Source organism: Cherax quadricarinatus, chromosome 36 (genome assembly GCF_038502225.1).
Source record: "Cherax quadricarinatus isolate ZL_2023a chromosome 36, ASM3850222v1, whole genome shotgun sequence".
Lineage (NCBI taxonomy): Eukaryota > Metazoa > Arthropoda > Malacostraca > Decapoda > Parastacidae > Cherax > Cherax quadricarinatus.
The window spans coordinates 6,124,522-6,151,992 of NC_091327.1; the positions used below are offsets into that span (position 1 = coordinate 6,124,522).

Genomic DNA, 27,471 nt, shown 5'->3' on the forward strand with positions numbered 1-27,471 from the left:
ACCCCAGGATAAAACCCCATTAGAAATTACCCACAAGGTAACTAGGTGTCATGTAGCTGGATTGCTAGCACACTCAGCTCACACACTAAGGTCTGTAGGTTGATCCCCGGTACGGCTGGAAACATTAGGACGTGTTTCCTGAAGATACCTGCTGTCTGTGTTCACCCATCAGTAAAATTGGTACTTGGGTGTTAGTTGACTGGTGTGCATTGCATCCTGGGGGACAAAATTAACTTAATTTGCCCAAAATGCTCAGCATAACAAGGGGTTTTCTATATACTAGTAGTATGTCATTGATGTTAGTTAGGCCTGTATACCTTGTACATGTAGAAATAAAGATTATTATTATTACTTTGCTTGTCTTTTTTTTGGGGTTATTGTACATAATTTACACATATTAAAAACAATTGTGATCATAATTGTGTAATTGTACCTAAATAAACTTACAGCAATCAGCTGAAGAGAGCTCAAGTCGGCTCAAGAAAAGAGCCAAAAGGTACCTAATGAATATGGCAACAGAAAGGGAGGAGAGTTATTTCTTGTATATCTAACATACATATACTATGATCTGATCCTGTCTTTAATGTCAGTGTAAATAACTGACTTTACCTTACCCCTAGTATATCTTCTTTCATTATTCAGTGGAACCTCGGTACTTGAACTTAATTCGTTCCAGAAGGCTGTTTAAGTGCTGATCTGTTTGAGTACCGAAAGAATTTTTCCCATAAGGAATAATGTAAATTTGATTAATCCGTTTAAGACCCTCAAAAATATACTTAAAGTGACTTTGTGGCGTATTTTCATATGGTATTTATGATTGTATTCTTGTTTTCTTGGTTTCATTTGATAGAGTGAAAGATATAGTAGAGAAATAGAGATGATTTTGAATAGTTTACAGACTAAAAGTACCTTGAAATTGAGCTCAAAGTAATGGAAATGTTTGATTTTTGCTGATGTTCAAGAGTAAACAGATTATGTCATGTGTCCAATACATGTCAACCGGTGGGTCTAATATGTTTCCACAAATGCACTGATATTTTTTATACCATTTCAGTAATGCAGTAGTCTGCATAACAGTAAATCAATTTTTTGTGTGAATAAAAATTCAAAATGGAAAGTAAGAGGGGCCTGAAGTGGGAGGAACTATAGGAGAGAGAGACGGGGGGGCAGCAGAAGGAGCATTCAGTATTTGACGAGTTTTCTTGATAGCTGGATACCAACGGTGGTGTGAATACAATGTGTAATTATGCTAATATTAGTAATGAAGGTCATGTCTCTATCACATTTATTCCACCTTGATATCAGAAACATGATAGATGACCTAGAAGCACAATAAAGATGCCAAAATTAATAAAAGGTATATTTTATGGAGAGGCAGAGGCGGTGTTTACATCAGGGCAAACACACACTAACCAATTTTCTTTTTGGCTGGCTGTTATCACTAATCTTCTTAAGCCTTACCCATGGTGACTAATTTATGCAAATAAAAAAAAAAGCGAAGAAACACAAAATAGTTTACAGTGAAGTGCAGCGGAGTTTTGGACTGAGTGACAGCTGCAGGGAGACTGACACGCATGTTCTGGCAGGTTGTGTTTGTCTGGTCGAGTGTGGAGCAAACGATCGACTTCCGAGTGATTTTGTTTTACCGAAAAAAAGTTCGAGTACCAAAGTGTTTGAGTATGGAGCTGTTCGAGTACCAAGGTTCCACTTTAACTACTTTCACATAGTTAAGATACTTATGTGTTTTAACTTTTAAATATAAATAATACTTATGACAAGGACCCCAATAATAATAATAATAATAATAATAATAATAATAATAATAATAGAGTAAGAGGTAGATGGGATAAGAGGAAAATGGCAGCAACAAGTAAGAGGGAGGTGAAAGTGTATAAACTAAGGGAGGAGGAAGTTCTGGTGAAATATAAGCAACTATTGGCAGAAAGGTGGGCTGGTGCAAGTATGAGTAGTGGGGGGGAGGGGGGTTTGAAGAGGGTTGGAATAGTTTTAAAAATGCAGTATTAGAATGTGGGGCAGAAGTTTTTGGTTATAGGAGGGTGGGTGCAGGAGGAAAGAGGAGTGATTGGTGGAATGATGAAGTAAAGGGTGTGATAAAAGAGAAAAAGGTAGCTTATGAGAGGTATTTACAAAGCAGAAGTGTTATAAAAAGAGTAGAGTATATGGAGAGTAAAAGAAAGGTGAAGAGAGTGGTGAGAGAGTGCAAAAGGCGAGCGGATGATAGAGTGGGAGAGGTACTGTCAAGGAATTTTAATGAAAATAAAAAATTTTGGAGTGAGTTAAACAAGTTAAGAAAGCCTGAGGAACAAATAATTTGTCAGTTAAAAACATAGAAGGGGAGTTAGTAGATGGGGAGATGGAGGTTTTGGGTAGATGGCGAGAATATTTGGAGGAACTTATAAATTTTGATGAAGAAAGGGTGGCAGTAATTTCATGCACTGGCCAGGGAGGTATATCATATTTTAGGAGTGAAGAAGAGTAGGATGTGAGTGTGGGGAAGGTGTGTGAGGCATTACGTAGAATGAAAGGGGGTAAAGCAGCTGGAACTGATGGGATCATGACAGAAATGTTAAAAGCAGGGGGGGACAGTGTTGCAGTGGTTGGTATTTTTATTTAATAAATGTATGAAAGAGGGGAAGGTATCTAGGGATTGGCAGAGAGTGTGTATAGTCCCTTTATATAAAGGGAAGGGGGACAAAAGAGATTGTAAAAATTATAGAGGAATAAGTTTACTGAGTATACCAGGAAAAGTGTACGGTAGGGTTATTATTGAAAGAATTAGAGGCAAGACAGAATGTAGAATTGTGGATGAGCTAGGAGGTTTTAGAGTGGGTAGGGGTTGTGTAGATCAAGTGTTTACATTGAAGCATATATGTGAACAGTATTTAGATAAAGGTAGGGAAGTTTTTATTGCATTTATGGATTTAGAAAAGACATATGATAGAGTGGATAGGGGAGCAATGTGGCAGACATTGCATGTACATGTATATGGCATAGGTGGTAAGTTACTAAATGCTGTAAAGAGTTTTTATGAGGATAGTGAGGCTCAGGTTAGGGTGTGTAGAAGAGAGGGAGACTACTTCCCGGTAAAAGTAGGTCTTAGACAGGGATGTGTAATGTCACCATGGTTGTTTAATATATTTATAGATGGGGTTGTAAAAGAAGTAAATGCTAGGGTGTTCGGGAGAGGGGTGGGATTAAATTATGGGGAATTAAATACAAAATGGGAAGTGACACAGTTACTTTTTGCTAATGATACTGTGCTTATGGGAGATTCTAAAGAAAAATTGCAAAGGTTAGTGGACGAATTTGGGAATGTGTGTAAAGGTAGAAAGATGAAAGTGAACATAGAAAAGAATAAGGTGAGAGTATCAAATGATTTAGTTAAAGAAAAATTGGATATCAAATTGGGGAGGAGTAGTATGGAAGAAGTGAATGTTTTCAGATACTATTTGGGAGTTGACGTGTCAGCGGATGAATTTATGAAGGATGAGGTTAATCATAGAATTGATTAAGGAAAAAAGGTGAGTGGTGCATTGAGGTATATGTGGAGGCAAAAAATGTTATCTATGGAGGCAAAGAAGGGAATGTATGAAAGTATAGTAGTACCAACACTCTTGTATGGGTGTGAAGCTCGAGTTGTAAATGCTGCAGTGAGGAGGCGGTTGGAGGTAGTGGAGATGTCCTGTCTAAGAGCAATGTGTGGTGTAAATATTATGCAGAAAATTCGGAGTGTGGAAATTAGGAGAAGGTGTGGAGTCAATAAAAGTATTAGTTAGAGGGCTGAAGAGGGTTTGTTGAGGTGATTTGGTCATTTAGAGAGAATGGATCAAAGTAGAATGACATGGAGAGCATATAAATCTGTAGGGGAAGGAAGGCGGGGTAGGGGTCGTCCTCGAAAAGATTGGAGGGAGGGGGTGAAGGAGGTGTTGTGGGCGAGGGGTTTGGACTTCTAGCAAGCGTGCGTGAGCATGTTAGATAGGAGTGAATGGAGACAAATGGTATTTGGGACTTGACGATCTGTTGGAGTGTGAGCAGGGTAATATTTAGTGAAGGGATTCAGGGAAACTGGTTATTTTATATAACCGGACTTGAGTCCTGGAAATGGGAAGTACAATGCCTGCACTCTAAAGGAGGGGTTTGGGATATTGGCAGTTTTGAGATATATAGTGTATTTTTATACATATACAGTGGTCCCTCGTTCGTAATTAATCCGTTCCTGGAGCCGTTACTATAAACGAAATTTACGATTTACGAATCAATTTTCCCCATAAGATATTAATGTAAATACAATTAATCCATTCCTGACACCCAGAAGTATTAAAACAAAAAAAAATTTAACATGAAATATGCATGTAGTACATAAACAATACAATGGGAAATGATGAATGAAACATTAACAGCATAACACTTACCTTTATTGGAGATTCTTCTTAGTGTATGGGAGACTGGAGGAGGAGAGAGAGTGGATTGTTTATAGTTTGGAAGGGGAATCCCCTTCCATCAACACCTCATGTACCATTTGCTTTTCTGGGGTTGCTTCTCTTCTCTGTTTCTTAATGCCACTAGGACCACCTTGAGAGTCACTGGAGTCCTGTCTCACAAAATAACTGTGGAGAGAGCTCTGTTTCTGGCATCTCTTTAACACTTCCCTAAAATGGCCCAAGACTGTCACTGTACATGTTGCCAACCTGGCTTGCAGCAACCTTGTTAGGGTGATGTTTCTCCATAAAGCTTTCCATCTTACCCCACATAGTAAAAATCTCTTTAATTTCTGAAGAAGGCACCTTCTTCCATCTCTCTTCCTCCTCATCTGCAGCAAGATTCTGAGCTGCGATGTGTTGCTCTTCCTGCTGAAGCTCTTGCAGCTCCTCAGTGGTGAGCTCTTCATTGTGGTCTTCCACCAATTCTTCCACATCCTCCAAACTCACATCCAACCCCATGGAACTCCCCAGTGCCACAATTGATTTTACAACAGACATAGGCTCATTAGGGTCAGTCCCAAATTCTTCAAAATCCCTCTTGTCGACACAATCTAGCCACAATTTTCTCCAGGCAGAGTTCAAAGTCCTGGTAGTCACTCCCTCCCAAGCCATACCTATAAGGGTTATGCAGTGGAGGATGCTGAAGTGTTCTCTCCAAAATTCCCTTAGGGTCAAGTGAGTGTCTGTGGTCACAGTCAAGCACCTGTGAAACATTGCTTTTGTGTAGAGTTTTTTAAAGTTTGCAATAACCTGCTGGTCCATGGGTTGGAGGAGAGGAGTGGTATTCGGGGGCAAGAACTTTACTGTGATGAATCCAAACTCCTCGAAAATTATGTCATCCAAGTTTGGAGGATGAGCAGGTGCATTGTCCATTACTAGCAGGCACTTGAGATCCAATTTCTTTTCCAGGAGATACTCCTTCACACTAGGGCCAAACACTTCATTGAACCACTTGACGAAAATTTCCCTCGTGACCCATGCCTTACTATTAGATTTCCAAAACACACACAATTTACTCTTCATAACATTGTTTTTCCTGAACACTGGGATTTTCAGAATGGTATATTAGTAATGGCTTCACTTTGAAATCCCCACTAGCATTAGCACAGAACATTAGCGTCTTTCATAGGCTTGTGTCCTGGCATTGCCTTTTCCTCTTGTGTAATGAAGGTCCTCTTTGGCATTTTCTTCCAAAAGAGGCCTGTTTCGTCACAATTGAACACTTGTTCAGGTTTCAGTCCTTCAGCCTCTATGTACTCCTGGAATTCATGCACATATTTTTCAGCCCCTTGTGGTCCGAACTGGCAGCCTCACCATGCCTTACCACACTGTGTATGCCAGTACGGTTCTTAAATCTCTCAAACCAGCCTTTGCTGGCCTTAAATTCACTCACTTCACCACTATTTGCAGGCAATTTCTTTACCAAATCTTCATGCAACTGCCTAGCCTTTTCACAAATAAACGAAGTCATAAGAGTATCTCCTGCTAATTGTTTCTCATTTATCCACACCAATAATAACTTCTCAACCTCTTCCAGTACTGGTGATCTCATTTTTGTCAGCATAGTTACTCCCTTTGCAACAACAGCATCCTTTATTTCATTTTTCTTGGCCACTATGGAACATAAGGTTGTGTAGGGTTTCTTATACATCCTGGACAGTTCGGCCACACTTGTACCACTTTCATATTGTTCAGTGATGGTTTTCTTAAATTCAATCGTATTTCTCACCTTCTTTACCACAGGCTTGGCACTAGGAGCTTTCTTTGGAGCTATGGTAGCTTATTTAGTATTTGCAAGCACTAAAATAAATGGAATATTATGAAATATTTCGCTGGAGCAAGTGAGGGGACCTTCGCTCACTGGTAAACAATGCCAGACTGGCTGCCGCCCTGGCTCACGCCATGGGTACGCGTCCCGGACAAACTATGACTCGCGAGTCAACCTATGAAAAGCGAGTCCATGTTTATACGAAAATACCTCTATGATAGGCTAATTTTATGATTGCCGGGAACTACGAAAAGCGGGGGACCACTGTATACTTCTAAGCTGTTATATTCTGGGCACTTCTGCAAAAACAGTGATTATGTGTGAGTGAGGTGAAAGGGTCACCCTGCCTCGGTGGGAGACGGCCGACTTGTTGAAAAAAAAAAATAAGTTTATTTTGATACATTGTTGTACAAAAGAATATAATATGTAGTTGGGTGTACATGATAAAAGCCCCTTTGTATGCAGAGCATTTGGGGCAAACTCAAAATTAACTTAAGGCAATAACAGTTCATATGGTCATTAGGTGAGTTTCAGTGAGTACAAGAGAAATGAGTATTATTAGGTAATGTTGTATGGCTTTAATAAGTCTAATAGAGAAGTTCTGTAGAGAATAATTACAGTAGTGAATTAGTTTATAAAAATTACAGTTTTAAAATAGAACAATTTAAAACAATTTACAATATGGTGTACAGTGGACCCTTGGGTAAAGGCGTCATAGGTTAATGCCAAAATCGGATAATGGCTTGCTTTGGTGTAAAAATATTGGCTCAGCTAATGCCAAATAACTTGGTTAACGGCTTTTGCCCCGAACGTGTCTGCGCGGCCTGAGCGGGCCCAGCCACTCCATGACTGTGTACAGCCAGTGTGCCATTGTTTACAAAGCCAGTGAGGACGATTCCATGCATACACCTGGAGTTTACCTGGAGAGAGTTTCGGGGGTCAACGCCCCCGCGGCCCGGTCTGTGACCAGGCCTCCTGGTGGATCAGCGCCTGATCAACCAGGTTGTTGCTGCTGGCTGCACGCAAACCAACGTACGAGCCACAGCCCGGCTGATCAGGAACTGACTTTAGGTGCTTGTCCAGTGCCAGCTTGAAGACTGCCAGGGGTCTGTTGGTAATCCCCCTTATGTGTGCTGGGAGGCAGTTGAACAGTCTCGGGCCTCTGACACTTATTGTATGGTCTCTTAACGTGCTAGTGACACCCCTGCTTTTCATTGGGGGGATGGTGCATCGTCTGCCAAGTCTTTTGCTTTCGTAGTGAGTGATTTTCGTGTGCAAGTTCGGTACTAGTCCCTCTAGGATTTTCCAGGTGTATATAATCATGTATCTCTCCCTCCTGCGTTCCAGGGAATACAGGTTTAGAAACCTCAAGCGCTCCCAGTAATTGAGGTGTTTTATCTCCGTTATGCGCGCCGTGAAAGTTCTCTGTACATTTTCTAGGTCGGCAATTTCACCTGCCTTGAAAGGTGCTGTTAGAGTGCAGCAATATTCCAGCCTAGATAGAACAAGTGACCTGAAGAGTGTCATCATGGGCTTGGCCTCCCTAGTTTTGAAGGTTCTCATTATCCATCCTGTCATTTTTCTAGCAGATGCGATTGATACAATGTTATGGTCCTTGAAGGTGAGATCCTCCGACATAATCACTCCCAGGTCTTTGACGTTGGTGTTTCGCTCTATTTTGTGGCCAGAATTTGTTTTGTACTCTGATGCGATATATTTTGTATTATTCCATTGTTTTTAGTGCTAAATAAGCCATCATGGGCCCCAAGAAAGCTTCTAGTGCCAACCCTGTGGTAAAAAGGGTGAGAAATACAATCGAATTAAAGAAAGAGATAATCGCAAAGTACGAGAGTGGACTGCGTATCTTGGAGTTGGAAAGGTTATATAACAAATCCCATTCAGCCATCACTACAATCTTGGCCAAGAAAAAGGCAATCAAGGAAGCTGTTGTTGCAAAAGGGGCAAGTATGCTTACAAAACAGAGATTGCAGATACTCGAAGATGTGGAGAATGTTGTTGTGTGGATAAACGAGAAACAATTATCAGGAGATAGTGTTTCTCAGTCAATAATATGTGAAAAGGCAAGGCAGTTGCATGATGATCTCGTTAAGAAAATGCCTCCAAATAGTGTTGCTATTGATGAGTTTAAGGCCACCAAAAACTGGTTTGAGAGATTTAAGAATCATACACAAGTGTGATAAGGCATGGTGAGGCTGCCAGTTCTGACAAAAATGAGGTTGAAAAATATGTGCAGGACTTTAAGGAGTACATAGGCACTGAAAAATTAAAACCCCAACAAGTGTTCAATTGTGACAAAACAGGCCTGTTTTGGAAGAAAATGCCAAACAGGACTCACATTACTCAGGAAGAAAAAGCACTCCTAGGACACAAGCCTATGAAAGACAGGCTAACTCTATTGTTTTGTAGTAATGCTAGTGGGGATTGCCAAATGAAGCCTTTACTTGTGTATCACTCTGAAACTCCCAGAGTGTTCAAGAAAAACTATGTTCTTGAGACTAAATTGTGTGTGATGTGGAGAGCAAACGGTAAGGCATGGATCACTAGGGACATTTTCCTGGACTGGTTCTATGAGGTGTTTTTATCCCCACTGTGAAAAAGTACCGCTTGGAAAATAAATTGTCACTCAAGTGCCTCCTGGTAATGAACAATGCTCCTGCTCATCCTCACGACTTGCAAGAGAAAATTGTGGGGGAGTTGAGTTTTATCAAAGTGAAGTTTTTGCCTCCTAATACCACTCCTCTCCTCCAGTCCATGGACCAGCAGGTCATTTCAAACTTCAAAAAACTGTACACCAAAGCAGTGTTTCAAAAGTGCTTTGAAGTGACCTCAGACACTGAATTGACCCTAACAGAGTTCTGGAAAGATCACTTCAGTATCCTTAGTTGCATAAACCTTATAGATAAGGCTCGGGAGGGAGTGACTTGCAGGACTTTGAACTCTGCTTGGAGAAAATTGTGGCCACAATGTGTACAAGAGAGGGATTTTGAAGGGTTTGGGGCTAACCCTCAGGAGACTATGCCAGTTGTGGAATCTATTGTGGCATTGGGGAAGTTCATGGGGTTGGAGGTTAGTGGCGAGGATGTGGAAGCATTGGTGGAGGACAACGATGAAGAGCTAACCACTACAGAGCTGCAAGAGCTTCAGGTGCAACAGCAACAGGTAGTTGGTACTAGTTAGCAAGAGATAGTTAAGGACCTTGAACAATAATATAATTGAAATATACACTAATTGCACACACAATATAGTCACTAAGATATGAAAACAATCTTAGAGTAGGAATTATAATATAAACTTATAATATAAAAATACAAATTAAAATGGTACTTACAATTGCACTAGAGTCTGGTATAGGTTGTTGACAAGATCAAGAGTATAACTAGATTTAAATTGACAAAATAAAATTCACAATTAACCCTTTGACTGTTTCCGACGTATAAATACGTCTTACGAGCCAATGTTTCTGACGTATTTATACGCATAAATTCTAGCAGCTTCAAATCAAGCAGGAGAAAGCTGGTAGGCCCACATGTGAGAGAATGGGTCTCCATGGTCAGTGTGCACCATGTAAAAAAAATCGGGGAGCCAGTGGTGCATTGTGGGAATGCCATTTCAGTTGTCATTTTTCAGCATGTCTAGCGGTAAGAAATATGTGATTCCCCAGCAAATCTGGGACTCTTCTCTTCCCAAGTGATGCTCTAACACAGATGGAAGTGTCAGTGAAGATCAATTTCATGATTTGGAGGAGTTTGAGACCAAAAGCAATGGAGGAGGAGGAGGGGGAGGAGGGGAGGAAGAGGAGGAGGAGGAGGAGGAGGGAAGGAAGAGGAGGAGGAGGAGGAGGAGGAGGAGGAGGAGGAGAAGAGGAGGAGGAGGAGGAGGAAGAAGAAGATGTAATAATATTGTTCCCTTGAAGCAAGAAAAAAAAAAGTCCACCCCATGACAGTGACAAGATAAGGGGAGATAACATCTGATAAGAGCTGACTTTGATGAGGGTAAAGGAGGGTAATATTACATGACCATTGCCCTCCCTTTGTTTTTGCTGGTACACAAACATTTCTGTCTGTCTATTTGTCTGTCTGTCAAGCTCCCTGTCTGTCCATCTAGCTCTCTGTCTCAGAGAGAGCCACAAGACTGTGTCATCACGTTTACTCACATCTTCAAGCAGAGTATAGCACTTTGTCTGGATTTCTTGGGTTATCCTAGGTAATTTACACTATGTATACTTGTATTTATGTGTACCTGTGAGACAGAGATAGGCAGACAGATAGAAAGAGAGACAGATTGAAAGATATAAAATGAGGGAGAAAGATAATTAGATAGAATGGAGGAGGGGAAGCAGCATCCGACCCCATTGTTTTGACAGGCGGTAGGGTAGTGACTAATGACACAATATGTCACTTTGACAGCTGCCGACTCCTGACTCAAAACAATTATAAGCCACACACTCGCACACAAGGAGGAGGAGGAGGAGGAAGAAGAAGAAGAGGAGGAAGAGGAGGAGGAAGAGGAGGAGGAAGAGGAGGAGGAAGAGGAGGAGGAAGAGGAGGAAGAGGAGGAGGAAGAGGAGGAGGAAGAGGAGGAGGAAGAGGAGGAGGAAGAGGAGGAGGAAGAGGAGGAGGAAGAGGAGGAGGAAGAGGAGGAGGAAGAGGAAGAGGAGGAGGAAGAGGAGGAGGAAGAGGAGGAGGAAGAGGAGGAGGAAGAGGAAGAGGAGGAAGAGGAAGAGGAAGAGGAAGAAGAAGAAGAATTGTTTGTTTGTTTTTGTAAACAAGTTTTGTAAACAATATATTGATAATTATGTTTGTGTGCTTGTTGTGTTGTATACAACGAGTGTATATATATACATTGCACCTTACTTTGGTCTCATAGGCCACATAAGTTATGTGAAAAAATAAAATAGTGAAAAAAACAAAAAACCTTCAATTACAAGTAAACTAAAGTTTACCGGGTGAGCGGCAGTCGCCGCTGTTGCCATACGCGGCTCATTTTCTGCAAACTTCATGGCTCTATATCTCGGTAAGTACCGATGGCAAAAATTTTTTTTTTGGACTAAAACACTCAGAAAAATAATCTTAACATTTTCATAAGAAAAAATAATTTTTTTTTTTTTTAATATTTGGCGACATAGAATGACAGTTTCAGAGAGGGACCTGAAACAGTCAAAGGGTTAAAGTACCAAAAGAATAATAGTAAAAAATAACAATGGTAATGTCTTGGTTATAATATGATAGTAAGATGGTAGACAGGTACACAGGCACAAAGGATAATATAAAGGTTGGAGTTGAATATACAAACTTGAAAATTTGGCAACAAAATGTTATGGGAAGTATAAAATAATGTTTAATGTACAAAAGTAAAATTGACTGGTAGTAAATATGGTGTTTAATAAAATTTTAGTAAGTAATAATGATTACAAAAAAAGTGAAAAAGTAATGTTTATTTCATTCAATATTGCACTGGTAGTTATACTAGAGGTTATATGGCAGTACAAGGTAATTAACAGTACTCTAAGATAGTAAATGTGGTATTAAAACAGGTAAAGGTAATTAGACAAGTAATGGTTATTAAATGTCAAAAATGTTAAGAGTAAATTGAAATTATAGTAAAAATGATAATTATTAATTTTAGTAAGTAATATCAGTTGATAATATTTAAAAAAAAATATGAGGTAGTAATATGGACAGAGAAAGTATCGATTCAGCTAATGTTTAAGCAAACAGTAGTAAATAAGAAAATCACATAAGGTGACTTATGCTTACTAGTAAAATCACAAAATGAGGTAGTTGATTATTTAATTACTAAGAGATTGTACAATGAAATTTGAACAATAATGGAGCAAAACATACACTACACTACGTAGGCTTTTAGGTTGGACATTGTTTAGTTATTCTCTGTAAGATTAGTATCCCTGAGAAATCGTGATAGATCATTCTCGTTCGTGATTGTGTACAGTTGACCTACATTTGTTTTCCTAACAAGAATTTTCCCATCCCGTGTGAAGCATTGGTGTATTGTGTCGTTATTCTCCCGCTTAAGTTTTCTGACTATTCAGGAGGTTCTGACGTTTTTTGGTAAGACACTCGTTTATGTATACCTCTTTCTTTACTTTAATAGATGCAATAATTAAGTCTTTTCCTGTCATGTAAGTGGAATCTAAGCATAACACTTTTTCTACCATGGGATCCTAGTAACCTGGCTTCTTTTATTTCTGACTCTGGTACTGTAACATTTGTTTGGTCCTTTACGATCTGCAGAGTAATTTCTTTACTGTTTGTTTGGTTCATATCACTGGGAAAAAGTGGACTGTTAACTATTACTGCGTCCGATAGTTTATCTTGTTCAGTTTTATCTTCTTGGAGAGCAAAGTAGTCACTGAACTGGTTATCTAAGTTGTTCTTCCATTCTTTTACTGCTTCTTCAACCTTTGTATTAAGAGATATTATTTGTTGGGTATGGCTATCTATGACTGTTTGGATGGTCTTGTCACAGTTAGTCATTCCTGGTGTTGATAACTTTTGTTCAAGACTGAGGATTTTGTTCTCGAGTTGTGTCATCCTGGTGTCTTGTTTTGTTAGCGTCTCTCGAAGATTCATATTTTCAATAACTAAGTTGGAGATGCATGTCTTTAGGGTATCTGGATCGTTGGTCATACCTGAGAGACTACCTGGTAGGTTGAATCCAGGGAAGAGAGGGGAGGATGGGCTGGTGGCAGCCATGTTTGTTGTTATTGTTGTGGTGTCTCCTTGAGTGGTGGTGAGTGGGGTGGTTGCTGGGCCGGCGTCCTCCTGACTACACTTGTTGAATAGTTGATTTTTCGGTGTTTTCTTGCTGGCCTTGGTGCTGTTTCCTCTTAGTTTGCGCCTCATAATACTACAGGAATTGTTGTAGTTAAGAAGAAGTTGTAGTTATACAAAGCTTAGGGTTACGTTGTTCGGCTGGCAGCGGGGTGTTGCTTTCGGTTTGTGGGCAGTCTTCCTTTGATCTCTATTATTTTCGATTTGTAGGTTTCACTGTTGGTTATCTTTGGTCATTCTGGGTGCTACGTTGGGTAGTGCAGTTTTGCTTGTAACTAGGTCATCATAGGAGCATTGGTAGCTCTGATAGTTGGAGAAAAGTACGGAGCTTGGAAGTCGCTGCTGCCGCTGCCAGGAAGGACTACGATGAGAAGGGAATGTCATAGAGGAACCTATTTCTGCAGGTGATGGAAATGATGATAGCTTCCAGACCTTTAAAAGTAAACAAAAGAGAAAAAGTGAGAAAGGGCTAGAGCGTCGACGTAGTCGGACTCGCTTGACTTGTACACAATGTGACACTAAACGTCCTTGGTGCACAGAGGCTGCAAGAAGTCTTTCATCAAAGGAAGGATGTGTTAAGCTGAACTTCCCTGACAACACCCTGCTGCCTGCTAAGTGTGCATGGCTAATGGAAGCTGTAAACAAGCATCCTAACTCAAGGATCCAATTTAGGAAAAACACACACAACTTTGTGTTTGTGGAACAGAATGAAGAACTGATCAATGATCTACTTAGTACACCTTATGGGGGTATTAAGCTGGTCCGACCTCCATCAGACACTCACCACTTTAAAAAATGGGTCAGTATCATAATCTTTGGATACCCTCTCTACATGGACCCATCCCATCTGACTCTCAGTGAGCATATCATCAAGCCTAAAAGACTTAAAGGAATATTCCAAATTATTGCCAGTTGGGTGGGTCCTGTGCCCCTCCCCCGGAATATCTGGGTGCATGGTTTACGTTTCCTAAACATCGAAGTGTACCTTCCCCCTAAACGTAGGTGTTACAAATGCCAGCACTATGGCCATGTTGCAGTAGACTGTGGAATACTACATTCTTGGTGTGGTAAGTGTGCTGGGAAACATTCCACTAGAGAATGCACAGTAGGCCTTGACAGCCAAAAATTTAAGTGTATTAACTGTAAAGAAGTTGGGGTTACAGTTTCCCACAAGGACTGCAGTCAGAACCCAAACAACCTTCGATGTAAACCTGATAACAGCCCTTTAATGGTAACTGAGGATGAGGCCATCCAGTCTACCACAGCCAGATCTGAGACTGAACCTCTGCAAAGTGTGCAAGAACCCCACCTCACTGCAAATGATTCTGGTGATACCAGAATGCCATCACACACACCAGCTATGGAGGAGCTAGCCATCCCTCCTAGCACATGTGGAACTACTGGTCTGCCACTACTGATACCTATGGCTACACCTGAATATGGGGATGAGTTTGTCATTTCTCCCAATACACACAACTACAACAGTCAGATGGACACCACACAGGTAACCCCCCTGGAAATTGGAGATGAGTCAGATGCACAGGACCTACCTGCAATGAATGATGAAACAGAGAACACTAATGTAACCATGGTACCTGTTAAGGTGATAGGTGTTAAAGAAAGCACTAACTCAGAAGTGCCATCCTCCGGAGAGGCATTGGATTCGCCTGACCTTCCTCATATTATAACAAATTTCCAGAAAAACATTGAGCATCTTGAACAGATCCTGACAAGTTTAATAAATATATGTAATCAGGATGATGCTCTTGAGCATGGTGATGATGTCAAAAGTGCAGCAATCCCCATTCAGTTTCCAGCAATTTGTAAGAAAGAAGCCCATGACTCTTGCCTTCAAAACTTGCCTTTTAACTGGCTGTCAAGATGCCAAAAAATGCTTAAAAATAAAGGTCCTGAAGATAAAGACATACAAACTATGCTATTTGCTCTTAAGTGTCTGCACACTGTAGTCAAAGCATAATAGTTTTACCATCTTATGAGCAAGAGATTGTAATAACTCACTACAATGGATACATTACAAATCTTTTCATGGAACATTGCTTCCATCAGGAAGCGGTTGCCTGACTTAGTGCAACCAAGAATATTGATGTCATTTGTTTGCAGGAATGTAGATTGAAAGATGGAGCACCTCCACCAAACTTGCCTGGATAGGCAGCTTATAACCTAAGGTCAACCAACTGTTGTGTGATGTATGTCAGAAAGAACTTGCCACATTCACTCCTTTCCTTGCAGAGTCGAGTTAACATGCAGTATCATGGTGTCAAAGTACATGCAGGCGATTTTTCCATAAACATTTTTAATCTCTATGCCCCAGCGAACCAGCTTCGACCTGATGCTTTACCGGATCGCATCAATAGTGAACCTACCATCATTCTTGGAGATTTTAATGCCAGACATAAGAATATTGATGGGTCTATAACAAACACCAATGGAACTAAACTAGTGAAATTGCTAAATGAGCAAGACAATGTTCGAATTGTGGGCACTACTGAGCCTACTCACATATATGGTGGCATACTAGATCTGTGTCTTGGATTTAATACATCATATACGATGCATGACTCTGTCATAGTTGATGATCTTCTATCTGATCACTTCCCAAGACTAACAACTGTCAATCTTGATCACATCTCCAGCAATCAAGGAGCTAAATACAGAAGGAGGAAACTTATTCTCAAACCAGAACACAGAGACAACTTTATTAACCACTTGGATCAATGGTATAAGAATTACGAGCCCATTGGCACACAAAAATTTAATGATGATTTAATTACTACTATTGAGAGTGTTCTCACAGATCAAGTGGGCAGGAAAAGGAAACAAAGACCCTCCACTATAAATAACAATAAAATTCAATGTAAATACTATAATGATCCACAGCTACGCAATCTAACACATGCAGCTAGGAGGATTGGTAAAGCATACCGTGAATGTAGAACCCCAGACCTGCTCAGAACGTTCCAAGCTGCACTAACAAATGCAAGGAATAGAAAGGAAGAACTTAGGCAACAGGAATGGGAACAGTTTGTTAGTGGATTAAATAGGTCCACCCCTTTGAGTTTGGCTTGGAAAGGTATAAATAAAATAACCAGGAAAAGGACTGGCAATGTTGCTCATCCCTTTCCTCTTGAAAAAGCAAATGACCTCATAAATGACTGGTCCAAAACATCCAGGCATGAAAACCTTCCATCTCATATTAGAAAAAATTTAGAGAGTACTTCTGAAGAAATGTTGAAACTGATTAATTTTATGAGCCAAAATATTGATGAGAGTGATTGCCTCTTTACCGAGTATGAATTAGATAATGCATTAACCAAAGGTCGATCAACTGCTCCTGGAGAGGAAGGTATAACCTATGATATTCTCAGAACTCTAAGGCACGTGCCTGATAACCCTTTGTTGGCACTGTATAATCTCAGTTACATTGAGGGTGTTCTTCCTGCTTCCTGGACCAATAGTCTCATTGTGCCTATCCCTAAGCCCCAACAGCCTGATATATTTAGGCCGATCTCCTTAACTAGTTGTCTTTGTAAAACTTTTGAAAGAATGATACTTAACAGACTGTACTACAGAATCAGACATCAACTTTCCCCCTACCTCTATGGGTTCATGAAAGGTAAAAGTGTGCAGAACTGTATTTCCACCTTTCTCACTGCACACACCTCTACTAGTTTTACCACTTTTCTTGATCTAAAATCTGCATTTGATATTGCGAACAGAACCGTTATACTACATGAACTAGCCAAAATGAATATTGGTGGTAGCTTACTCTGCTGGATAATAGGATACCTGTCAAATAGAGTATCCTCTGTCCTTTACCAAGGCTTCAGAAGTGATTCTAAAGAAATGTCTTTAGGTACACCGCAGGGAGGAGTTCTTAGTCCCATGCTATTTAATATTCTGATTAATGCTCTCCTAAATGCTCTACCAGCCTCACCTAAACATATAGCTATAAGCTATGCTGATGATATCATGATCCATACAACAGGGCATAAGAAGATGAATACCATTCTTAATGAAGTTCAAGCAATTTGTAATCGACTAGGCCTCATAATATCTTCCTCTAAAACAAAGATATTAACAAGCAAACGACATCCCCCACCCATCTATTTGCAGGGTGAAATCATTAGCTACGTTAAAACTTAGGGATATCTTGGTGTAGATGTACCATTTAACAAATCCACTATACCACAACTAAACAAGAAATGCAAAGCAAGGCTAAATGCTCTCAAAGCTGTTGCTGGCTACAATCCCAACTATGGTGCTAATGTGAGGATCGTGAGAATGATGTACATAGCCTATGTTAGGTCCTTAATTGATTTACTGCTCCCATGTTGATATTAGCTAGAGAAAGTTCTCTCTGACCCTTGGAGTTAATGCAAAATGAAGCTCTCAGGATTATTCTTGGCTGTCCCAGATCTACAAAAGTTCTTAACATGAGGAAGGAGCTTGGTATTTCTAGTATCAGTGATAGGATTGTTGAGATTAACACTGTACTCTGTATTAGAATGTTGAGAAACGAACCAGACACTGTCACAATGAATCTTACCAAGTGTCTAGAGGTAAATACACACAGATCTAAATGGATTGTGAAAACGTGCAATTGCATCAAGTTTTATAATCTGCAAGAGCTGTATCACTGTAGGCAACAAGAGCATTTCACCCCTCCATGGAAGATGTGTTCATTTAATATCACATACCTACAAGTCCCTCCCAAGAAGCTCATTGATAGTAATCCCCTCCTTAAATCTCTTGTTAGAGCAACTGCTCAAGAAGAAATTTCTCACCTAGCTGGTAGTAATAAGTTATCACAAGTTATATACACTGATGGATCTAAACAGGAGTCTTCTGGCAGGGCTGCATCTGCTCTTGTTGCCACCTTCCTAGTTAAGAACGATAATAAACTTGTTGAGCCAAGCATAAGAATTAACAACTGGGCGTCTACATTGCAAACTGAACTGTTTGCAATCCTAATGGCGCTAAAGCTAACTTATGACACTGAGCTTGACTCTATCATCATTACTGATTCTATGTCATCACTGAATGCTCTTAACTTATATAATGACTCTAACAACATGCTCATTGGAGAAGCCAGGTATAGATACTCAAAAATCCGGAGCAAAGGAATTAATGTACAATTGCTATGGATCCCATCACACATTGGATTACTCCTTCATGATAAAGTTGATATGTTAGCCAAGAAGAGTACCCAGAAGGAGAATGTAGAATATAACTTTGGTATAACTGTGTCTAGCATTAGGAATAATATTAGGAGAGAAGTAAATAATGAAAACGATTGTTATAGGAATGCAGTTAGAAGCCTGAGTAGATCTATAACCCACTATGATAACATGAACGTAGATAAGTATGTTTATGGAGCAACTTGCAATGTGAACAGACTGACTGATGTTGTAGTGGCCAGGCTTAGGCTTGGTTACAAGTACTTCTGGCAGTTTGGGAGACACACAGATGATGATCAAACTAAATGTAAATTATGTGATCAGGCATATGGTCACTCTCTTGAACACTATGTGCTTAATTGTCCACTTATTGAGGAATACAGAGACAGACAGTATATATAATAACCTATGTGACATGTCAAGATATCTTATTAATGAAAATAAGATACCAGATATACTAAGCAAATTTCCTAAATTTACTTGTAACAGATAAGTGAACTATAGATATGTAGATATAAATCCATATGTATTCCTGTTAACCCTTTGGGGCCTAGTTCCTAGGCCTTTTGTGTAATCCATATGCTCTCGCGCTACCGTCCACAGGATGGATATGGGGTGCACAATAAACTAGCCACTTCAGTGGCAAAATCTAATATAATCTGAGTGAGCTGATCTCATGGTGTAAACTGTGTGAGGGATCCTGGCCTCATTGATGTAGTTCTGCGTGACAGATAGTGAGAGGGTTAATAAGTGTAATTTTCCTTCTGTAAATAATTTTATTATCTTTTGTTATTACAGTGGTTGCTATACTGTATTTACCTGACTCAATATGATTTGCTGCATTAACACCTATATTCCAGATTTGTACCTGAGCCATGTTTTGGGAGAGAAGGGGATCATCACTTTTGGCAGAGGTGTAGCTAGTGACCAAACATATGCTGATGCCAAGAAATGTACACTAGATGTAATCAAGACTTTAATTGAGAAAGATGTCAAGAAGATTGTCAAATATGTTGATGATATTAGAGTAAGAGATCTAAATTCATTATTAAGTGAAGTTTAGGTACATAAGGTAGCCTCTTGATATCTATGACAGTGTGACTGTTGGTCAAACCATATTTTTTAAATCTAGGAAACCTGCAACATTTGGTTCCTTTTAATTTGTCAGCTTTAAATTTGTGCATTAATTATTAATAACACACAATGAATTGAAGATCTTTTTTCCTTACCGTAAATATTAAAACACCGATTAGTGTTTTGAGTTTACTTACAGCTTTTCTTTGTCTTGTAATACATAAGGGTAGCTCAGTTAAGAGATCACAGACATGTAGATTCTTTATGTAGAATGTTTATTTTTTGATATTTGCATGTTAATGTCTTAAGAGACCTATTAACTTGATATTCATATATTCCATAAGCTGAGTTTTCTTTCTATGCAGGAATCCTGTCCTGAAGTTGCATTTATTTAAGTAAAGGAGGGAAGAGTATATGGAGAAAAAGAGAGAGGTTAAGAGAGTGGTGAAGCAATGTAAAAAGAGAGCAAATGAGAGAGTGGGTGAGATCTTATCAACAAATTTTGTTGAAAATAAGAAAAAGATTTGGAGTGAGATGAACAAGTTAAGGAAGCCTCGAGAACAAATGGATTTGTCAGTTAAAAATAGGAGAGGAGATTTATTAAATGGAGAGCTAGAGGTATTGGGAAGATGGAGGGAATATTTTGAGGAATTGTTAAATATTGATGAAAATAGGGACGCTGTGATTTCGTGTATAGGGCAAGGAGGAATAACATCTTGTAGGAGTGAGGAAGAGCCAGTTGTGAGTGTGGGGGAAGTTCGTGAGGCAGTAGGTAAAATGAAAGGGGGTAAGGCAGCCGGGATTGATGGGATAAAGATAGAAATGTTAAAAGCAGGTGGGGATATAGTTTTGGAGTGGTTGGTGCAATTATTTAATAAATGTATGGAAGAGGGTAAGATACCTAGGGATTGGCAGAGAGCATGCATAGTTCCTTTGTATAAAGGCAAAGGGGACAAAAGAGAGTGCAAAAATTATAGGGGGATAAGTTTGTTGAGTGTACCTGGTAAAGTGTATGGTAGAGTTATTATTGAAAGAATTAAGAGTAAGACGGAGAATAGGATAGCAGATGAACAAGGAGGCTTTAGGAAAGGTAGGGGGTGTGTGGACCAGGTGTTTACAGTGAAACACATTAGTGAACAGTATTTAGATAAGGCTAAAGAGGTCTTTGTGGCATTTATGGATTTGGAAAAGGCGTATGACAGGGTGGATAGGGGGGCAATGTGGCAGATGTTGCAGGTGTATGGTGTAGGAGGTAGGTTACTGAAAGCAGTGAAGAGTTTTTATGAGGATAGTGAGGCTCAAGTTAGAGTATGTAGGAAAGAGGGAAATTATTTCCCAGTAAAAGTAGGCCTTAGACAAGGATGTGTGATGTCACCGTGGTTGTTTAATATATTTATAGATGGGGTTGTAAGAGAAGTAAATGCGAGGGTCTTGGCAAGAGGCGTGGAATTAAAAGATAAAGAATCACACATAAAGTGGGAGTTGTCACAGTTGCTCTTTGCTGATGACACTGTGCTCTTTGGAGATTCTGAAGAGAAGTTGCAGAGATTGGTGGATGAATTTGGTAGGGTATGCAAAAGAAGAAAATTAAAAGTGAATACAGGAAAGAGTAAGGTTATGAGGATAACAAAAAGATTAGGTGATGAAAGATTGGATATCAGATTGGAGGGAGAGAGTATGGAGGAGGTGAGTGTATTCAGATATTTGGGAGTGGACGTGTCAGCGGATGGGTCTATGAAAGATGAGGTGAATCATAGAATTGATGAGGGGAAAAGGGTGAGTGGTGCACTTAGGAGTCTGTGGAGACAAAGAACTTTGTCCTTGGAGGCAAAGAGGGGAATGTATGAGAGTATAGTTTTACCAACGCTCTTATATGGGTGTGAAGCATGGGTGATGAATGTTGCAGCGAGGAGAAGGCTGGAGGCAGTGGAGATGTCATGTCTGAGGGCAATGTGTGGTGTGAATATAATGCAGAGAATTTGTAGTTTGGAAGTTAGGAGGAGGTGCTGGATTACCAAAACTGTTGTCCAGAGGGGTGAGGAAGGGTTGTTGAGGTGGTTCGGACATGTAGAGAGAATGGAGCGAAACAGAGTGACTTCAAGAGTGTATCAGTCTGTAGTGGAAGGAAGGCAGGGTAGGAGTCGGCCTAGGAAAGGTTGGAGGGAGGGGGTAAAGGAGGTTTTGTGTGCGAGGGGCTTGGACTTCCAGCAGGCATGTGTGAGCATGTTTGATAGGAGTGAATGGAGACAAATGGTTTTTAATACTTGACGTGCTGTTGGAGTGTGAGCAAAGTAACATTTATGAAGGGGTTCAGGGAAACCGGCAGGCCGGACTTGAGTCCTGGAGATGGGAAGTACAGTGTCTGCACTCTGAAGGAGGGGTGTTAATGTTGCAGTTTAAAAACTGTAGTGTAAAGCACCCTTCTTGCAAGACAGTGATGGAGTGAATGATGGTGAAAGTTTTTCTTTTTCGAGCCACCCTGCCTTGGTGGGAATCGGCCAGTGTGATAAAAAAAAAAAAAAAAAATCTGTCTTCATACAGGAGATTCCTTACACAATAAATCATATTAGTCATTCTTCTCTGTATGTTCTCCAATGAATCTATATCCATCCTGTAGCAAGGAGACCAAAACTGAGCGGCATAATCCAAATGAGGCCTCACTAGTGAGGTATAGAGCTGTAAAATAACTTTTGGACTTCTGTTACTTATACTTCTTGAGATAAATCCAAGTAATCTGTTGGCCTTGTTGCGCACACTAAGGCACTGCTGTCTTGGCTTTAGATTTCTGCTTACCATGACTCCCAAGTCTTTTTCACATTCTGTATGATCAAGCTCTACTTCACCTAGATTATAGCTTCAAGGGTTATTTTCATTACCAAGGACTAGTACCTTACACTTACCCACATTGAACTTCATCTGCCATTTTTCAGACCAAGACATTAATTTGTGCAAATCCTCCTGGAGTTCATTGCTATCCTCCTCAATATTAATTATATAGCCTATCTTTGTATCATCAGCAAATTTACTCATGTTACTCATAATCCCTTTATCAAGGTCATTAATGTAAATTATGAACAAGTGAGGGCCTAAAACTGATCCTTGTGGAACGCCACTAGTGACTAATCCCCATTCAGATTTCACTCCAATAATGGTAACTCTCTGCTTTCTATTGGTAAGCCATGCCTCTATCCATGCTAGAACTTTTGTACATTTCAGATTTTTCAATAAGTAGTATAGAAAAAGCATAAAGGTGAAATGGCTTGAGTACATTTTGATTAAAGACCAGTCTTAAATCGATAGTAATATTTATAAATGTATTTTTCAAGTAATTTAGACCTCTATAGTCTGCTTCTGTATCTTACACTAATTATCATTTATTTTTCAGAAATACACTTTTTTCTTATACAATGTGGACAAGTCTGCTAAAGTACGTGCACTGGCACTTGAGGTGTTGTGCACACTCCTGGAGAAATGTGGATCTCACATAGCTGTTGAGGATATCAATGTGGATCAGTTTATTGAACGACTTTGTCTTGACATACACAGTGCAAAGGGTTCTACAGGTAATCTTGTTTAAAATGGTCTTATTGTGTATAAAATGAGAAATTATTTTTTTCAGTACTGTAAGAAAATGGAGTCGTGCTTATGTAGTTTTAAAAGACTTGTAACAGTGAATCTCATTTAGTGACATGAAAAATGTGTAAAAAGTTGTAGTTTTTATGATGAAGGTGAAATATAGGTTAAGCTGTGTAAGAAACAAGGAAAAGTTTTTCCAGTAAACTTTATTTTAGGACAAGGATGTGTAAAATATATTTAGAGACGTGTTCTAGTACTGGGCTGCGGAGGGCATTGACATCCATAAGCAACTACAGGTAATCTGTGGGTAAGATAAATAAATGCTAGTCTGCAAGAATGTAAATTTTTTTAAAAGAACTTAAAGCTGTTATCCTGCCTCAGCTCATTTCAAAGCTTGGCCCTTTCTCTGTTAAATTATTTTCCCCCTCTCCTCCCTTCCACAGAATGAAACCCAAATACAGTGTTATGTTTGTAGTGCCTCATCATTAATTTTTTTTTTTTTTTTTTTTTTTTTTTTTTTTTTTTCAACAAGTCGGCCGTCTCCCACCGAGGCAGGGTGACCCAAAAAAGAAAGAAAATCCCCAAAAAGAAAATACTTTCATCATCATTCAACACTTTCACCACACTCGCACATTATCACTGTTTTTGCAGAGGTGCTCAGAATACAACAGTCTAGAAGCATACACATATAAAGATACACAACATATCCCTCCAAACTGCCAATATCCCAAACCCCTCCTTTAAAGTGCAGGCATTGTACTTCCCATTTCCAGGACTCAAGTCCGACTATATGAAAATAACCGGTTTCCCTGAATCCCTTCACTAAATATTACCCTGCTCACACTCCAACAGATCGTCAGGTCCCAAGTACCATTCGTCTCCATTCACTCCTATCTAACACGCTCACGCACGCTTGCTGGAAGTCCAAGCCCCTTGCCCACAAAACCTCCTTTACCCCCTCTCTCCAACCCTTTCGATAATATATTCATATAATTTTTAAAATTTCATTCTTCCACATTACATTTCTCTTAAGAAAATTTTCCTACTACAGTGAAACCTCTACTTACGAGTTGAATCTGTTCCATGACCTTGCTCGCATCTAGATTTGCTCGTTTGCAGAGTCAGTTTTCCTCATTTAAATTAATTGAAATGGAATTCATGTGTTCCAGTGGAATTCCAGGCACGGCAAAATACTTCAATATTTCCCTAATATCAACTCTGTGGCTTATTTATCTATCACAATTCATCTAATATGACATAATAAACAATATTAGTAACATATATACATGATATATACACTAGAATGAATAAAATACATGTCATTACATATATGGCTAGTGGTGGTGACAGCAGCCATTGTTGTTGTTGGGGTTTATAGGGCCACCACAGCAGCCATTTCTCCTGACTACATGTGTAGAGAACCTAGGATAACCCAAAAAAACTCAGTGACTTATAATTGCTACATTCTTAATGCTACACCTTGTCACTGACTCCTGCTTTAGTATTGTACGTATAGTAAGAGTGGTACACTGGTACTGTCTGTCCAAGTCCTTAACCCTCCACCTAATTTGTTTATGATTTCCTGCTTTAATTCCATGGAAATCATCCTCTTTCTTCTCATCATTGTCCTTTGCACTTGCTTTCTTAGGCCCCATGGCTAGAAACAAGAAATAATTGCACAAAACGTAAGGAAAACACGAGAATTCCCTCCACTGCGAGTGGAGTGGACTGAGCTTTGTTTTAATACATACTGCCATCTCGTGATGACGTTCCGAAACTCACTTATAGTATATGGCACAACAAGGTTGCTACCAGGGTGCAACAAGGTTATTTTCAAGGTACAAGGTTGGCCACTGCTGCTTCATGATGTCTGCCACTGCTGCTTCATGTCTGCAACTGCTGCTTCATGTTGTCTGCCACTGCTGCTTCATGTTGTTTGCCACTACGGCTTCATGATGTTTGCCACTGTTGCTTCATGATGTCTGTCACTGCTGCTTCATGATGTCTGTCACTGCTGCTTCATGATGTCTGCCACTGCTGCTTCATGTCTGCCACTGCAGCTTTTGGCGAAATTTTACCCCGGGTTTCATACCTCCATTCAGAAATCATCCGTATCAGATGCGTCCGCCTGCCCGGGATGCAGCCGCTCACACGTACGTGACTCGGTCTGCCTCTGTCACTTGTTCAGGGAACAATACTCCGAGCATTCACCCGAAACATTTCGTAATAATCCATTGTTTTTTGTGCTTGTTTATTGACTGTGACTGCAAAATAAGCCACCATGGGGCCAAAGAAAGTTCCTAGTGCCAGCCCTTTGGTAAAGAAGGTGAGAAACACGATAGAATTCAAGATGGAACTTATAGCAAAACAAGAAAGTGGTGTACGTGTGGCCGAGCTCGCCAGGATATATGGCAAGTCCAAATCAACAATCAGTTCCATCCTGGCAAAGAAAGTAAAAATCAAGGAAGCTGATGTTGTGAAAGGGGTAAATATGTTAACGAAGCAGAGATCACAAACAGTCAAAGATGTGGCAAAGTTGTTGTTGGTATGGATCAACGAAAAACAGTTAGCGGGAGATAGTGTTGTGGAGGGGATAATTTGTGAAAAGGCAAGGCAGTTGCATGCAGATCTCGTAAAGAAAATGCCTGGAGCGAGTGTTGCTGTTAGTGAATTTAAGGCCAGCAAAGGTTGGTTTGACAGATTCAAGCCAAGTGGCATACACAGTGTCGAAACAAGCCTTTTTTGGAAGAAAATACCAAGGAGGAAATTCATCATGCAGAAGGAAAAGGCACTGCCAGACACAAGCCTGTGAAGGATAGCCTAACTCTCTTGTTCTGTGGTAACGCTAGTCGGGATTTCAAAATGAAGCCTTTACTAGTGTATCACTGAAAATTCCCTAGTGTTCAAGAAAAACAATGTAACGAAGAGTAAATTGTGTGTGATGTGGAAGGCTAACAATAAGGCATGGGTCATGAGGCTAATTTTCATTGATTAAGGACATTTGTGCAAAGCGGAGTGAGGTGCAAAGTTTTGTGAAGAATTGTCACCCTAACAAAACTGTTGCAAGCTGTGTCTGCAACATGTTCAATGACAATGCCTTGACCCATTTTAGGCAAATCTTAGAGAGATGCCAGAAACAGAGCTCTCTGGACAGAATTTTTTGTGTGACAGGGGTCCAGTGCCAGTAAAAGACAAAGAAGGAAAGTAACCCAGGATAGGGCTTTGATACCTGAAATCCTTATGGAAGGTTATTTCCCTTCCAAACAATAACCTGTCCTCCCTCTCCCCTCCTTGCCTTCTTCCATACATCAACAAGAGTCTTCAATAAAGGTATGTAATAGTGATTTAACCCTTAAACGGTCCAAACGTATATATATGTTCACTCGTGTAGCGCCCCAAATTTTTTGAGGAAAAAGAAATCTTTTCTTTTAAAAGGAAAAAAGAGCATATGGTACCCAGGCATCCCCAATTATTTTAATATGGAACACAGTGATGCACACACCCATTCTCTCATGTCTAGGTGACTCAGGCTTATTGTGGCAATGCTGAATGAATGACAAAGAAAACGTATATACAGTGGACCCCCGCATAACGATCACCTCCGAATGCGACCAATTATGTAAGTGTATTTATGTAAGTGCGTTTGCACGTGTATGTTTGGGGGTCTGAAATGGACTAATCTACTTCACAATATTCCTTATGGGAACAAATTCTGTCAGTACTGGCACCTGAACATACTTCTGGAGTGAAAAAATATCGTTAACCGGGGGTCCACTGTATACGTTTGGGGCACTACGCGCGTAAACGTATATATACGTTTGGACCGTTTAAGGGTTAAATGTTCATTTATCCATAAAATTGGTCATTTATATTTATTTCTCATTGTTTTCTGTATGTAAAACTATAGTTATTCTCTATGAAATGTATTGTTTTTTAATATTTTTGGGTGTCTGGAACTGATTAATTGGATTTACAATATTTCTTTTTTCTTTCTTTCAACGTACCAGCCGTATCCCACTGAGGTGGGGTGGCCCAAAAGAAAAAACTAAAGTTTCTCTTTTTAACTTTAGTAATATATACAGGAAAAGGGGTTACTAGCCCCTTGCTTCCGGCATTTTAGTCGCCTCTTACAACACGCATGGATTACGGAGGAATAATTCTGTTCCACTTCCCCATGGAGGTAAGAGGAAATAAACAAGAACAAGAACTAGAAAGAAAATAGAAGAAAACCCAGAGGGGTGTGTGTGTGTATATATATTCTTGTACATGTATGTGTAGTGAGACCTAAATGCAAGTAGAAGTAGCAAGACATACCTGAAATCTTGCATGTTTATGAGACAGACAAAAGACACCAGCAATCCTACCATCATGTAAAACAATTACAGGCTTTCGTTGTACACTCACTTGGCAGGACGGTAGTACCTCCCTGGGCGGTTGCTGTTTACCAACCTGCTACCTAAAATTTACAATATTTCTCATGGGAAATATTACTTTGGTTTTCATCCATTTCGGATTTCAACCCGACCTTCTGGAACGGATTA

At 39.8% G+C, this 27,471-nt stretch overlaps 1 protein-coding gene across 2 annotated transcripts in view; it reads left to right on the forward strand.

Moving 5' to 3' along the window:
- The window catches only part of LOC128691314 (DNA-dependent protein kinase catalytic subunit), a 1,096,584-nt gene that overhangs the window by 1,340 nt on the left and 1,067,773 nt on the right, over nucleotides 1–27,471 (forward strand). For both annotated transcript variants that reach the window (XM_070091676.1, XM_070091677.1), the window contains exons 2-3: nucleotides 19,141–19,307; nucleotides 22,740–22,917. In XM_070091676.1, coding sequence (XP_069947777.1) covers nucleotides 19,141–19,307; nucleotides 22,740–22,917 — 345 coding nt within the window. The remainder of the gene's footprint in view (nucleotides 1–19,140; nucleotides 19,308–22,739; nucleotides 22,918–27,471) is intronic.